General features: G+C 44.1%; 1 protein-coding gene across 6 annotated transcripts in view; it reads left to right on the top strand.

The window, feature by feature from the left end:
• uba6 (ubiquitin like modifier activating enzyme 6) overlaps positions 1 to 16,864 on the top strand; it is a 329,252-nt gene that overhangs the window by 305,385 nt on the left and 7,003 nt on the right. For all 6 annotated transcript variants that reach the window (XM_073024872.1, XM_073024863.1, XM_073024889.1 and 3 more), the window contains one exon: positions 9,012 to 9,099. In XM_073024872.1, coding sequence (XP_072880973.1) covers positions 9,012 to 9,099 — 88 coding nt within the window. The remainder of the gene's footprint in view (positions 1 to 9,011; positions 9,100 to 16,864) is intronic.

Raw genomic sequence — 16,864 nt, 5'->3', positions numbered from 1 at the left:
ACATCCCATACTCCTGGAGGATTTTGCTTGATCACAAATACCAATCCCTAACATATCCATCCTTTATATTTGACCAGACCCTCAATAACCATCATGAACCAGGGTTCCCTAAACCTGTTACCTTTACTTCACTCTTAACCAAAGCATGCTTGATCCTAAAGTCTCCCTGTCTCGTTTTTTAAAGCCTTCCACTTGCCAGACATCCTTTAAACTGCTAACATCCTCTCCCAATCACTCTTTGCAAGTTCTTCTCTAATGTCTTCAAAAATCTGCCTTGCCCAATTTAGGACATTCAGTTGTAGACCAGTCCTATCTTTCTCCATGCCCTTTTAAAACTAATAGAATTATGAGCACTGGTCCCATCCTGCTGCTCCACTGACACTGACACTTGCCCTACTTCATTTCCCAAGTGAGGTCTTGTGTTGCCTCCTCTCAAGTAGAACTATCCCCATTTTGTTTGAGAAAACATTCCCAAGCTGTCAGGACACTGGAGCAGGGATCCAATTGCAGACCCAGTACTGTGCACACTGTGATATTAATTGAGTAACAAATCCCAAGGTGCAAACAAAGTCAGTGTCAAAGTTCAGGCAGAGATCAAAACATCCAGAGAAATCCAAAAACCAGAATTGGGAAACAGGCAGAGTCGATATTCAGATGGACAGAGCACAAATACAAAGGCTCAGGAAAATTCACTGGCACAATCTGGCAACAAACTGGTGAAAACACAGGACTGAAATACACTGAGCAATAAACAGAGAGGCAGATGATAAGTGGAACACAGTGAGACATGGGTGGCAGCAATACAGGTAATACTGAGAAACAGATGAGAGATGGAGTACTCAGTGATACAGGGGCCGGAGTAGAGCAGGATCAGGGGGCAGGAGCACATGGCAATGTGACTGACAGCTAGAGGCAAAAACACTAAAAAGCAGAGTACTGACACAAGCACAATTAACAGTCAGTATGAGGAAAGTTTATATTATAAACCTGCTTTTGCCTTCGCAAATATCTGAGAACTTCCTACATGTTTGCTCCACTAATTCCCACTGATAGTTAGGGATCCCAACAAAGTGATCACTTGCTTCTAATTTCTGAGTTCTTTTGTAATTTAGGTTTCCCTGGAATATCTTCTCCAATTACTACCATTATGTGCTCCCCAATCAAAACTGCAATACCCCTCCTCCCTTTACCAACCTATATCATGCGTGCAGTGCCTGTGCACCAGAACCTTAAGCTGCCAATTTTAGTCAAAGGTTCATTTTATTATCAAAGTAGGTACGCAGAACGCAACTCTGAGATTCGTCTTCTCCAGATAGCCATGAAATACAGAAAAACCATGGAAGTTGGTGAGGCTACCTCATGCACGAGAAAGAAAAAGAAACAAAACTCGCAAATCCCAAAACCCCACCCAGCTCTCCCTCACAGAAGAATTAACAGATCACCCACATGGACACAGACATAACAGCTAAAACATCAAACCGCAACCCCCAAACTCTCTCTCTCACAAAAACTAACAGATCACCCACCTGAACTTGAACACAACAACTGAGACATCAAACCCTAACCCCCCCCACACACAGAAACTATAAGATCTCCTACCCGGACGCAAGACATGACAGCTGAAACATCAAACCCCTAACTCCCCCCCACACACATAAAAACTAACAGATCACCCAGCCAGACATGGACTTGGCAGCTGAAACATCAAACCTCACCCCCTCCCTCGCACAAAAAGTAACAGATCAGAAAAAACGAGAGCAACAGCTTGAACTCAGTCCTTTTACGGGGCCTTCTCTGTTGAAAAATGGCCTCCCGGTATATCCTATCGTGGAGAATGATCTCCAGCCGGACACAGTCTACCACGGGGAACGATCTCCAGCCCGACACGGCTTACCTTGGAGAGTGACCTCCGGCCAGACACAGTCTACCATTGGGAATGACCTCCGGACAGACACAGTCTACCATGGAGAGTGACCTCTGGCCAGACACAGTCTACCATGGGGAGCGATCTCCAGCCAGACACGGTCTACCATGGGGAGTGATCTCCAGACAGACACAGTCTACCATGGAGAGTGACCTCTGGTCTGACACAGTCTACCATGGGGAATGATCTCCAGCCAGACACGGTCTACCATGGAGAGTGACTTCTGGCCAGACACAGTCTACCATGGGGAGCGATCTCCAGCCAGACACAGTCTACCATGGAGAGTGATCTCCAGCCAGACACAGTCTACCATGGCGAGTGACCTCCGGCCAGATACAGTTTACCATGGGGAGCGATCTCCGGCCCAACACGGCCTACCATGGAGAGTGACCTCGGCCTGACATGGCCTCTTGTCCCTCAGCCCAACCCGTTAAGAGAAACTGCTGACCTGGCCTCCTTTGCATTCACCTCAAAGTTTCAATCGTCTTCGATGCTTTGATCGGTAAGAAATATAATTGATCACAGCCCCTGCGCCCCAGCTCGGGTCTCCTGTTCAGATCAGCTTGTGCTCATGATCCTCTCCTGGAATTCACTCAATTGAATGCCAAACTGTAAGCCACAGGCTCCAACAGTTTCCAAAACACAATTAAGATAAAAAGAAAAGTAAAAGGCATAGAAAAGGTAAAATAATTGACTATCTGGAAGATGTCACCCAAGGATTCATTGTTCACTGGCACCATCTTGACTGGAGGTTTCTTTAATGGTTATACACTACAGTTTAATGCACTTGCTCTGAGAACAGCCTGCTGAATCTTTTGACAACCTTCCTCATCATCCACAACTCCACCAATGTTTGTGTAATCTGCGGACTTACTAATTAGCCTGCTGATATTTTTTCTAAGTTACTTATATCACAATTAACAGATGTTGCAACAGTGATCCTTGTGGAATGACTCTGGTCATAGACCTCCAATCAGAGTAACATCCCTCCACCACTACCCTTTGCCTTCTATGGCCAAGCCAATTTGAATACAATCTACCACTAATACAAGGATCGCATGTGCCGTAATCTTCTGCATCAACCTACCATGAGGGACTTTGTCAAAAGTTTTCCAGAAGTCCATATATACAGCATTCATTGTCCTACCCTCATCAGTTTTGTTTCTCACCTCAAAAAACAAACTCCTCAAGGTTGTAAGACGTGACCTCCCCCACATAAAGGCACAATGACTATTCTCTAATAAGTCAGTGTTTTTCCAGATACAAGTTCAACCCCTCTCTAAGAATCTTCTCCACTGATTTCCCGTAGGTCTCACTAACCTATAATTCATATAAGGTTTATCTCTACTATCCTTCTTAAACAGAAGAACAACATAGTCTATTTTCCAGTCCTCTGGGACACAAGCTGCCGTCTTTTGGTTGTCACTGTGTTGCACTTTGTTGGAGAGAGAGAGAAATAGGAATAGAATGGGAACAGGTACCGCTACGGGTTTTCCAACCTTTATGATTTCAATCCTTCAGGAGTCCCGTTGGCGTGGCCGTTCACTTGTGGCCTCTCCTTTAGCTAAGCCGTTCTTCCATGGTGAACCCGCCAACCCAGGCAAGGGAGGACGCACACGGGCCCCACTGGCTTTGGCTATCAAACGCTGTCACTGGATTTCTAGCGTTTCTCCTGGTGCGTCTGAAGGGGTTGTTCCCCAGACCCTCTTTTATCCTTACTCACGGGGTCTCAGGTGTCAATCAGGTTGGGATGATGCAATCCCTCAACCAGCCCACTCTGGTCGTCCCCTGAGGGCTTCAATGAATAGTACAGTACTCAATACACAATTCCGTCTCCAAGAGACAATAGCCGTTATCAGGGGTTTTTGTTTCACTGAGGCCAGGACACATTCCAAACCTTGTGGATTCTCTCTCATTTCCTAGATCCCAGACCCGAATTAATAGCAATCTTGCGATTCTCAAAAAGGAGGAGGCGACTTTGTACCCTTCGGCCCCTCAGAGTTGTGGCACATTCGTAACAATAGAACCATAGAACATCACAGCACAGTACAGGCCCTTTAACCCTCCATGTTGTGCCGACCCATATAATCCTTAAAAAAAAAAGTACTAAACCCACACTACCCCATAACCCTCTATTTTTCTTTCATCCATGTGTCTGTCCAAGAGGCTCTTAAATACCCCTAATGTTTTAGCCTTCACCACCATCCCTGGCAAGTCATTCCAGGTACTCACAACCCTCTGTGTAAAAAAACTTACCCTGATGTCTCCCCTAAACTTCCCTCCCTTAATTTTGTACATATGCCCTCTGGTGTTTGCTGTTGGTGCCCTGGGAAACAGGTACTGACTATCCACCCTATCTATGCCTCTCATAATCTTGTAGACCTCTATCAAGTCCCCTCTCATTCTTCTACGCTCCAGAGAAAAGTCCCAGCTCTGCTAACCTTGCTTCATATGACTTGTTCTCCAAACCAGGCAACATCCTAGTAAATCTCCTCTGCACCCTCTCCATAGCTTCCACATCCTTCCTAAAATGAGGTGACCAGAATTTAACACAATACTCTAAGTGCAGTCTCACCAGAGATTTGTAGAGTTGCAACATGACCTTTCTACTCTTGAACTCAATCCCCCTGTTAATGAAGCCTAGCATCCCATCAGCCTTCTTAACTACCCTATCAACCTGTGCAGCAACCTTGAGTGATGTATGGATTTGAACCCCAAGGTCCCTTTGTTCATCCACACTCTTAAGTAACTGATCATTAATCCTGTACTCAGTCTTCTGGTTCGTCCTTCCAAAATGTATCACCTCACACTTGTCCGGATTGAACTCCATCTGCCATTTTACTACCCAACTCTGCAGCCTGTCTATATCCTCTTGTAACCTTCGACAACCTGCAGCTCTATCCACAACTCCTCCAATCACCGTATCATCCGCAAACTTACTCACCCATCCTTCCGCCTCTATATCCAGGTCATTTATAAAAATCACTAATAGCAGCAGTCCCAGGACAGATCCGTGCGTCACTCCACTAGTCACCGACCTCCAGGCAGAATACTTTCCAAACAACTACCCTCTGCTTTTTTCCTTTAAGCCAATCTTTTATCCAAACAGCCAAGGTTCCACTTATCCCATGCCTCATAACTTTCTGGATGAGTCTCTCGTGAGGGACCTTGTCAAATGCTTTGCTAAAGTCTATGTAGACCACATCCACTGCCCTACCCTCATCAACTTCTTTTGTTACCTCTTTGTGATGTCTTCAGACCTTTCAGTGTCACAAGAACCTTCTCCCTAGCAATGGTAACTTCAAAAAATTCATGACTCTTGGTACCTGGAATTTCCACCATACTGCTAATGTCTTCCACAGTGAACAATAATGCAGAGCAGTTATTTTGTCCACCTTTTCCTTGTCCCCCATTAGTACATTTGCAGCTTCGTTTTCCAGTGGCACAATATCTACTCTCACCTATCTTTCACACTTTATGCATCTGAAGAAACTTTTGGTACCCTCTTTAATATTATTGCAAGCTTACTTTCATATTCCATCTTTACAATCTTAATGACCTTTTTACTTATGTTAGTTTTTAAGAGCTTCACTTTGCCTCCAATTTCCACCCTGTCCTCAAATTTACCTGCTACATTTCCAACACCTCCCTCCCCTTTTCTCGATCTCTCTGTCTCTATCTCTGGGGACAGTATATCTTCTGATATCTTTCATAAATTGAATTGAATTGAATGATCTTTATTGTCATTATACATAGGTACAATGAAACTCTGTTTAGCTTTCACTGATTTTCACAGTTACCTGGACTATACCTCTTCCCACCCTGTTACTTGTAAAAATGACATTCCCTTCTTGCAATTCCTTTTTCTCTGGATGAGGCTTTTCATTCCAGGATGAAGGAGATGTCCTCCTCCTTCAGAGAAAGGGGCTTCTCTTTGTCCACCATCAACGCTGCCCTCAACCACATTTCTTCCTTTTCACACACATCTACCGTCACCACCACCCCACCAGGGATAGGGTTCCTCTTGTCCTCACCTACTACCCCACCAGCCTCTGCATGCAGCACATAATTCTCCAGAACTTCCACTATCTCCAACAGAATCCCACCACCCTTCCTCAAACCCCTCCCCACTTTCTGCTTTCCACAGGGTTCACTCCCTACGTGATTCCCTTGTCCATTCGTCCCTCCCCACTGATCGCCCTCCTGGCACTTATCCTTACAAGTGGAACAAGTGCTCTACCTGCCCCTACACCTCCTCCCTTACTACCATTCAGGGCCCCAAACAGTCCTTCCAGGTGTGGAGACACTTCACCTGTGAGTCTGTTGGGGATCATACTGTGTTCGGTGCTCCTGGTGTGTCCTCTTGGATATCGGTGAGACCCGATATAGGTTTGGAGACTGCTTTGCTAAGCCAGAAAAAGTGGGATCTCCCAGTGGATACTCATTTTAATCCACTTCCCATTCCAATTCCAATATGTCTATCCATAGCCTCATCACACCTTATATTCCATGTGGGTAGTCTCCAACTTGATGGTATGAACATCGATTTCTCAAACTTCCAATAATGCCCCACCCTCCCCCTTTCACCATTCCCCATTCCCTTTTCCCTTTTCCCTCTCTCATCTTATCTCTTTGCCTGACCATCATCTCCCTCTGCTCTTTCTTCCATGACCTTCTGTCCTCTCCTATCAAACTTCTCCTTTTCTAGCCCTGTATCTCTTTCACTGATCAACTTTCCAGCTCTTTACTTCACCCCTCCCCCTTTCAGTTTCACCTAGCAGCTTGTGTTTCTTCCTCCCCTTCCCTCCACCTTTTAACTCTAATCCTCATCAAAAAGATGAAGATTCTCCAGTCCTGTTAAAGGGTCTCAGCTCAAAATATCAACTGCACTCTTTTCCATGGATGCTGCCTGGCTGAGTTCCTCCAGCATTTTGTGTGTGTTGCTTGGGTTGCCAGTATCTGCAGATTTTCTCTAATCTGTGGAATTCTTTGCCACAGATGGTTGTGCAGGACAAGTCATTGGGTGTATTTAAGGTAGAGGTTGCTGGGTTCTTGATTCATCATTGTGTCAAAAGTTATAGGTAGAGGCAAGAGAATGGGGTTGAGAGGATTAATGAATCAGCTATGATGAATGGCGGAGCAGACTTGATGGGCCAAATGTCCTAATCCTGCTTGATGGATGGTGTGGTGCCTGTACATGGGGGAGTAAAACCATTACTGTCGGAAGAGCCGCATAGGTTTGAAAGAAGGTACAATATGTAGTTCTTATAACTATATACTTAGTTACAGGCCATTACGCCACTGGTAACCTTCATTACGGCAGCAATGAAGGTTCTCCATCTCTTGACAGTGTTCAAGGCTTCCTGCATTGTATCAGTAGCTTCCTCTCGATTTTCACTACTGTCAGTCACGCAAGGCCCAGGTGGAGACTCGGGAATACTTTTGCACTCAGACTTAGAGAGATTCTTCATTACTGTTTCTGTGACAACTTGTTTTACCAGTCAGGGTTGTTGGCCTGAGCTGAATCCCCAAACCTGGAGGACCATAAGACCACTTTCAAAGGCCTCTACCCTTTGACTTGCTTGGCATGGGTAATCCTACCAAGAACCAAAGCATAAACCCCGGACTCCAGACAACATAGCTCACCACGTCATTGAGGCACACAAGCCAACAAACCATGACAAGGTTGAGGTCTTCTGGGAGGTAGTAAATGTATGCAAGATATTAAATTGTCTTCCTGCACTGCTCTCTTCTCACTTTTACCGGGCAGGGGGAGTCTGAGGACCTTCACCGCCAGGCTCAGGAACAGCTTTTACCCTACAGCCATCAGGCTCCTGAACCGGCATGGATAACTTAAGATTATAAGATGTAGGAGTAGAATTAGGCCATTCAGCCCATCCAGTTGGTTCCACCATTCCATTATGATTGATCCCAGATCCCACTCAACCCCATACATCTGCCTTCTCGCCATATCCTTTGATGCCCTGATCGATCAGGAAACTATCAACTTCTACCTTACATATTCCCACGGACTTGGCCTCCACCGCAGTCTGTGGCAGAACATTCCTCAGATTTACTCTTCTCTGGCTAAAAAAAAGTCCTCCTTCCATTCTAAAAGGTCACACAGAACTTCACTCACCTGAACTCTGAACTGATTCCACAACCTACTGACTCACTTTCAGGACTCTACAACTCATGTTCTCATTATCTTTATTTGACCATTTGGCTTCCTTTGCAGAATGGTTGTCAGTGTTATTTTCTTAGAGATTTTTTCCATAAGTTCCATTGTTGCTTTCCTATAAATGCCAGTAAAAATGAATCTCAAGGTAGTATGTAGTGACATATATGCTTTAATAATAAATTTACTTTGAATTTCACAGTCAAAGTTTTATTAGGGGTTTTGACTGGCAGTTCCACCACTTAGCCACTTAATTGGCCATAATTCTGCAAGGGTTCCTTGATTGCTAGTGAAATGTGGATCTGGTCCAGAATCCAACACCTCATTCATATCATGGAGATTCTAAACCAGCCAAAAAAAAACACAGGGAAGGCAAGTTTTTTTATATATATTTTTACTGACCTATAGACTAGTTTTTATTTATCATAATTATGTGTGAATAATTGTATTTTATAAAACATTTTTAGATACTTTGATTTTAGATGTTCTAAATGTTACAGTGCACGGTACACATAATTTGTTCAAAATATTTTGCAGGTTTCACAGCAAACAAAGATTTGTTTGAACAATTCCTATCTGTCACAGTTTTTTAGGCAGAGCCTTTTATAAGTCATTGATTGTAGCCTTGGCATTGTTCAGGTCGAGCAACTGGACTCCCATTTGTTGGGGCCTAGCCAGGCCTCTGTATCCACATGGAGTAGGTGTGCAGCTATAATGGGCAAAGAATCTGATACATCACGAATTGGCCTAATATATTTCCATCTAAAGTTTGTATGTCTGCTGTAACAATTACGTGTCCTTTGAAATATTTCAAAGAATTATTGGGTGCCCTAAATCAATATTTAAGCTTGTTGATCTTTCGAAGTACATCTTAAATAAAATTATCCTAACATTTTTCTGTTGGAACAGGAGTGACATCTCACTTACAATCTGGGATCGATGGACAATTTATGGAACAGAAGACTTCACACTGTTAAATTTCATAGATGCTGTCAAAGTAAGAAACTTAAAACAAAATGTTTTGCAGATGCTGGAAACCTTGAGGAGGTTGCAGATGCTAGATATCTTGAGCAACACGTACACAATGCTGGAAGAACACAGCAAATCAGGCAGCATTTATGGAGGAGAATATTGAAGGGTCTCAGCCCAATACATTAACTGTTTATTCCCTTCCGTAAGTACTGCCTGACTTGCTGAGGTCCTCCAGTATTTTGTGTGAGAATTTTTTCTTCATTTGTTGGTAAACTTCCATATTATGTTGTGAGTTCAGTTTAAAGTCACATCACATGTGATAGCAAGCTGTTCATTCCTCGGCATTCCAGACATCAGAACATAAGAAATAGGAGCAGGAGTAGGCCATCTGGCCCATCGAGCCTGCCCCGCCATTCAATAAGATCATGGCTGATCTGTCGGTAAACTCTGCTCCATCTACCTGCCTTTTCCCCATAACCCTTAATTCCCCTTGTTACGTATCCCGTAACTGGATCACTTACCAGCAAAGATAGAGAGGTCCGTTGAAGTCTGATGGCACTATCTTTTAGAAGTTTTTATTTATAAAGGGGCACAAAAGTAAGGTTAATACAAACATTCAGATAACATACGTCGTCAATACTCAATCTACAGCGCAGGTATAGTAATAATCAATAAGAAATAAACTCGATCGTTGTCTAGGGGTAATATATATTGTCCGATGTATATATAAGTCTCTTGAGGTCACTGCAGTTCCACCAGCTGCCGTCTTTTGAGTGTCGCGGTGGTGCACTTTGTTGGAGAGAGAGAGAGATAGGTATAGAATGGAACAGTTACCCGGCGGGTTTTTCCAACCTTTATGAGTTCGATCCATCGGAGTCTCGTTGGGGGGTGGCCGTTCACTTGTGGCCTCACCTGTAGCTAAAGCCGTTCTCTCGTGGTGAGGTCGCCAATCCCAGGCAAGGAAAAGACGCACACGAACCCCCCCACCGGCTGTCGCTATTAAACGCTGTCACAGGATTTCTAGCGTGTCTTCTGGTGCGTCTGGGGGGGGCGTCTTTACAACCCTTCTTTTATCTGAACTCCCGGGGTCTCAGATGTCAATCAGGTTGGGATGATGCAATCTCTCTCCGTCTCTCCACCCACGTTGCCCTGAGGGTATACACGGAGTACAGTTCCCAATTCACAAAGGTGTCTCCACGAGACAATGACCACAGTCGCCAGCTTTTGCCTCGCCATGAAACGAGGGACACCGCACGTATCTCTCTCTTCTCTTGGGTCATTGACCCCCCCTTCACTAGGGCTCTTGCGATTCTCACAAAGGAGGGGGCTGGGATCATAACACCCTACTATGTTAAAACTTATCTAACTATCTTAAATATATTTAGTGAAGAAGCTTCAACTGCTTCCCTGGGCAGAAAATTCCACAAATTCAGCACTCTCTGGGAAAAACGGTTTCTCCTCATCTCCATCCTAAATCTTCCCCCCAGAATCTTGAGGCAATGTCCCCTAGTTCTAGTCTCGCCTACCAAGGTAAACAACTTTCCTACTTCTATCTTAACTATCCCTTTCAAAATTTTGTATGTTTCTATAAGATCCCCTCATTCTTCTGAATTCCAGAGAATATAGTCCCAATCCCAAGGAAATCTCTCCTCATAGGTTAACCCCTTCATCCCTGGAATCAACCTGGTGAACCTCCTCTGTACTGCCTCCAAAGCCAGTATATCCTTCCTCAAGTATGGAGACCAGAACTGCACACAGTACTCCAGGTGCGGCATGACCTCCCTGCTCTTGAATTCAATCCCTCTAGCAATTCCGTTTGCCTTCTTAATAACCTGTTGTACGTGCAAGCCAACTTTTTGCAATTCATGAACAAGCACTCGGAAGTCCCTCTGCACAACAGCATGCTGCAATCTTACACCATTTAAATAATAATCTGCTCTTCTATTATTCCTTCCAAAGTGGATGATCTCATATTTACTAACATTGTATTCCATCTGCTAAACCTTGGCCCACTCACTTAACCTATCTATATCCCTCTGCAGACTCTCCACATCCTCTGTACAATTTGCTTTTCTACTCAGTTTAGTGTCATCAGCAAATTTTGCTATGCCACGCTCAGTCCCCTCTTCCAAATCATCAATGTAAATGGTAAACAGCTGCAGGCCCAGCACCAACCCCTGCAGAACCCCTCTCACCACTGACTGCCAAACAGAGAAACACCCATTTATACCAACTCTCTGCCTTCTATTGGTTAACCAATTCACTATCCATGCCAAAACATTTCCACCGACTCCACACATCCGTATCTTATTTATAAATCTCTTGTGTGGCACCTTATCGAACGCCTTCTGGAAATCCAAGTATACAACATCCACATCGACAGGTTACTATCGATGCAATGCTCCTCAGACAGGATGAAGAGGTCAATACTCCCCAATACCATTAGGCTTTACAATTCAACCGCCAGGACTTAAGAACTTTTTAAAAGCTATTATTAATGCTTTTTGAGAGAGTGATTTAGATGCATATCATATTTTTACTGAGTTAAGTATTGTATGTAATTAGTTTTGCTACAACAAGTGTATGGGACATTGGAAAAAAGGTTGAATTTCCCCATGGGGATGAATAAAGTATCTATCTATCTATCTGTTCCCCTCTATCCACTGCACTCATTATGTCCTCTAAGAACTCCAGTAAGTTTGTCAGACAGGACCTGCCCTTTCTGAATCCATGCTGCATCTGTTGAATGTACTGGCCACCAACCTTTTTAAGCCCAAGATCCCCTACCTCAGCCTTAGTGAAAGACGAGATCAACCCCAGATCAATTAGTTATACGCATGCGCACCAGGGCAGACCGGAAATAAACCCCTGCAACCCGGAAGTAGAAATAATGCATAAACACCAGGGGTGCCCACCTTTTTTTTGCACCACGGACCAGTTTAATATTGACAATATTCTTGCGGACGGGGGGGCGGGGGTGGTGTTAAACACAACGGGAATACAGAGTGATACTCGAAGCAGGTTCCTTATGTCCAGTCTATTCCACAATTCAGTTTAGCACTTAGCTGCTGTCCCGCTTGCTCACGGCTTTTCTGCTGAAAAAACTCAGGGGGTTCGTCTTTAAGTGCAGGGTGCTTGGACTCAAGGTACCGAAGCAGTTTTGAGGGCTTCATTGCCTCATTAGACAGCCTCCCAGTCCGAACTCCAGCCTCTGCCTGCCCACCGCCAGATGCCCTGGCCAGGTGCGGCTGGTCGTGGGTGGGGTGAGAGGACAAGGTCAGGGCCAGAGGTCCCTGTACCGGGGCCACAGCAGTCACAGTCCGGAGAGAGTGACCGACCAAGCGAGGAGAGTGACAGGCCCGCGCCCACCTCCCTTGTAGGATCTATCGGCTGACAAAAGTTTGTTACAGCAGATCGCAGCGAGGTAGTTTCTCTGATATTTATGAAGCCTTGAGCCCGAATTAGGTCGTCTGTGAATATTTTAGCACCAGGTTCCCCACAAACATTCGGTGTGCTGAACAGGTTTAAAGGTGGCGCCCATCTGTTCGCGCTCCAAGCCAGTACCAACGGCACTTCCTGACAGCCGTGCTCCGGGCCAGTAGCATCGGCACTTCCTGTCGGCCGCGCTGCGGGCCAGTAGCATCGGCGGTTCTCACCGGCCACGCTCCGGGCCAGTAGCATCGGCGGTTCTCACCGGCCGCGCTCCGGGCCAGTAGCATCGGCGGTTCTCGCCGGCCGCGCTCCGGGCCAGTAGCATCGGAGGTTCTCACCGGCCGCGCTCCGGGCCAGTAGCATCGGCGGTTCTCGCCGGCCGCGCTACGGGCCAGTAGCATCGGCGGTTCTCACCGGCCGCGCTCCGGGCCAGTAGCATCAGCAGTTCTCACTGGCCGTGCTCCAGGCCAGTAGCTTCGGCGGTTCTCGTCGGCCGCGCTCCGGGCCAGGATCGGCACTTCCCGCCAGCCACGCGAGGTGAACACTGGCGCAAGGGTGTCACTGCATTTAGGCGACTGATGACCTCGCGTGGGTTTAAGTTCCACAGTGGCCATGACAGGGAATGAGGAAAGGTGCAACTGACTCATCGTTTCCTTGGTTGGGGACCACTGAAGTACACTGTGTAGTGCGAGGGAGCTACACGCATGCGCACTGGGCAGAAAGAACAGAACTAAAATCCCGCAACCCAGAAACAATCTCTCAACAGTATTTGTGTATTTTTTTTTCTTTTTTGCGGGATCTACTGGGAAAGTTTCAAAGATTGACCAGTCGATCACGATCGACGGGTGGTGACCACTAGTCTAATGGAACCACTCCTTTCTAAATGTTTCGCTGTTTCTTCCTTAATGACAGTTTCAAGCATTTTCCTGACTACAAATGTTAAAGCTAACTGGCATATAGTTGCCCGTCTTTTGCCTACATCCTTTTTTAAAAAGTGGCATGACATTTGCTGTCTTCCAATCCACCAGGACCTGCCCAGAGTCTACAGAGTTTAGATAAGTGATTACCAGCGCATCTACTATAACCTCTGCCAATTCCCTCAAACCCTGGGATGCATCCCATCAGGACCAGAGCATATATCTACCTTCAGGCTCTCTAGTTTGGTCATCAGTATCTCTTTAGTGACAGAGATTTTATCGAGGTCCTCACCTCCCATTTCGTCCATAACATACTTCTTCGGCATATTAAACATGTCCTCCACTGTGAAGATCAATACAAAATAGTCGTTCAGTGCCTCAGCCATTTCCTTATCACCCAATATCAATTTAACTTTCTCGTCTTCCAAGGTACCTACGTTGACTTTAGCCACCCTCTTCTGCTTTATATATTTATAAAAACTTTTGCTATCTGTTTTTATATTTTGTGCTAAACTACTTTCATACTGTAGCTTCCCTTTCCTTATTTCTTGTTTAGTTGTTCTTTGTTGCTTTTTAAAGTTTTCCCAATTCTCCAGTCTCCCACGACTCTTTGCGACTTTGTATGACTCATGAACCATTTTGATCTGCCTGCAGCATGAGGCCCAATGGCACTACTCTCCTCTGTTTTTATGACAACTATTAAACATAATATTGGGAATGCTTCATGATTAGAAAGCACTCCACAAAACTATAGTACTTATGCCAAAGTCAGAGATCAACCATGAGCCACTGGTGATTAACATTGAACTAAAAGCACGGGAGCTACTTAGCTATTTAGCCCACTAGTTCTTTAGAAACAAACTATCCAAATAGTTAACCTTTCCTGCTTTTTCTCCAATATCCAGAATAATCTTTTCTAATACAAATCCAAATCCCCTTATGAATTTGCTGCTAAATCCACTTTCACCATCCTTTCAGGTATTGTATTTCCAAATTGCGGTAACAGTAAATCACTGCCTTTCTCTTGTTAAAGGACTGACTCCAAATCTAGAAATGTAACCATTTTGCATCTCAGTTGTTATATTTTCCAGTCACCCTCGTGTCATAAGAGTAATCACACCGAAACAGAACCCTTAGCTCAACCCATCTATGCTGACCAAGGTGTTCAGCTAAACCAGACCTTTTTGCCTGTGTTTGGCCCATATCTCTCTCAACATTTCATATCCACATACCTGTCCAAATGCCTTTTAAATGTTATTGTATCTGCTTCAAACACTTCCTTTGGCAGATTTTTCCCCATATATGCACCACATTCTGTGTGAAGAAATTGCCTCTCAAGTCCCTTTTAAGACTCGCCCCTTTAAATCTATGCCTTCTAATTGTTATTCCCTTTCTCCAGCCTTCATGATTTTATAGACCTTTATAAGGTAGTCCCATGAGTCTCCTAAATTCCAAGGAATAAAGTCTTGGCCTGCCCAACCTTGAGTCCTGGCAACATTCTCATAAATCTTAAGCACTCCTTCTGGTTTAATGATGTCTTTTTCTATAATAGTATAGCCAAAACTGTAAACATTAATCCAGGTCTTGTGTTCTGACTCTACAAAGAGTAGAATAGCTTTCACTCAAATGTGATACTTCATAATTTTGAAATTGTCTATAGATTCACTAGGATCACTGTTTTTTAGTTTCTCTGCATACCTGAAATGCCTAAAAGCAGGCCCTTCAGTCCAACTTGTCCATTGGTGACCAAAGTGCCCACCTGAGCTAGTTCTATTCGCTTGCATTTGGCCCTATGCCTGTCCAAATGTCTTTTAAATATTGTAATTCTACATGCCTCTACATATGTTCTAGAAGCCTGTTCCATATGCCCACATCATCTATGTGGAAAAACCTGGCCCTCAGGTACCTTTTAAATCTTTCATTTCTCACCTTAAAACTGTGAGTAACATGCCCTGGGAAAAGGCTGGCTGTGTCCCTCGTGACCTTATATAACTCTAAAAGCCTCTTTGGCTCTGTCAAATTTCTCCACAAAAACTCAAGTCATCCAAATTCCAGCAACAACGTTATGAATCTTGACTGCACCCTCTCTAAATTAAGAACATCCTAATACAATGGAGGTAACAACTGAACATGGTTTATAAAGGTTTGCTACAACTTGTTCTTGTTGTGCTTTCTTTTACCATTTATTATGTAGAATGCATAAAGAAGGAAATGTATCAAACATGATCAAATGTTTATGATCTTCAAGAAAATGGAAATCATTTTGGAGCTTTAGTTTCAGTTTCCCTTCAGAGAGAGTGCTCTAAAAAAAATTTAGATTTTTTTCACTGTTCTGTTGCATAGGGAATGTTGCTTCAGATTAATCCATTTCACTTTCAAAAGCAGATGCAATTTCCTCGTTTGCTATTTGACTGGTATCACCACAGTTCTCTTGTAACAATGTAATGCTAAGGCCCATCTCAAACTTCAAAGTATATGTACTGTACCATTTATTTATTACATAAATACATGTGCCATGTATTTATGCCCCTTGGAAGTTTTCATGTTTGACTGCTTTACAACATTGAATCTCAGTGGATTTGATTTGGCTTTTTTGACACTAATCAACAGAAAAAGACTCATGTCAAAGTGAAAACAAATATCTACAAAGTGATCTAAATTAATTCAGATATAAAATATTAAATAATTGATTGCAGAAGTATTCACTGCCTTCAAGTTAGTATTTAGTAGATACACCTTTGGCAGCAAATACTGCCTTGAGTCTGTGTGAGTGGGTCTCTTATCGGCTTTGCATATCTGGACACAGCAATTTTTCACCATTTTTCAATACAAAACTGCTTAAGCTCTGTCCAGTTACTTGGGGATCATGAAGTGAACAACCCTTTTCAAGTCCAGCACAAATTCTCAGTCGGATTGAGGTCTGTACTCTGATTTGGCCACTCCAGGACATTAACTTTGTTGTTTCCAAGCCATTCCTGTGTAGCTTTAGTCAAGTCAAGTCAAGTCAAGTCAACTTTTATTGTCATTTTGACCATAACTGCTGGTACAGTACATAGTAAAAATGAGACAATGTTTTTCAGGACCATGGTGTTACATGACACAGTACAAAAACTAGACTGAACTACGTAAGAGAGCTACACTAGACTACAGACCTACACAGGACTACATAATGTGCACAAAAACAGTGCAGGCATTACAATAAATAATAAACAAATCAGTAGGGCAAGGTGTCAGTCCAGGCTTCGGGTATTGAGGAGTCTGATAGCTTGGGGGAAGAAACTGTTACATAGACTGGTTGTGAGAACCCGAATGCTTCAGAGCCTTTTCCCAGATGGCAGGAGAGAGAAGAGATTGTATGGGGGTGCATGGGGTCCTTCATAATGCTGTTTCCTTTGCGGATGCAGCGTGTAGTGCAAATGTCCGTGATGGCGGGAAGAGAGA

Source organism: Hemitrygon akajei, chromosome 2 (assembly GCF_048418815.1).
Source record: "Hemitrygon akajei chromosome 2, sHemAka1.3, whole genome shotgun sequence".
Classification (NCBI taxonomy): Eukaryota; Metazoa; Chordata; class Chondrichthyes; order Myliobatiformes; family Dasyatidae; genus Hemitrygon; species Hemitrygon akajei.
Note: the sequence above shows the minus strand (reverse complement) of the source record. Positions and strands in the feature narration are given on the sequence as shown.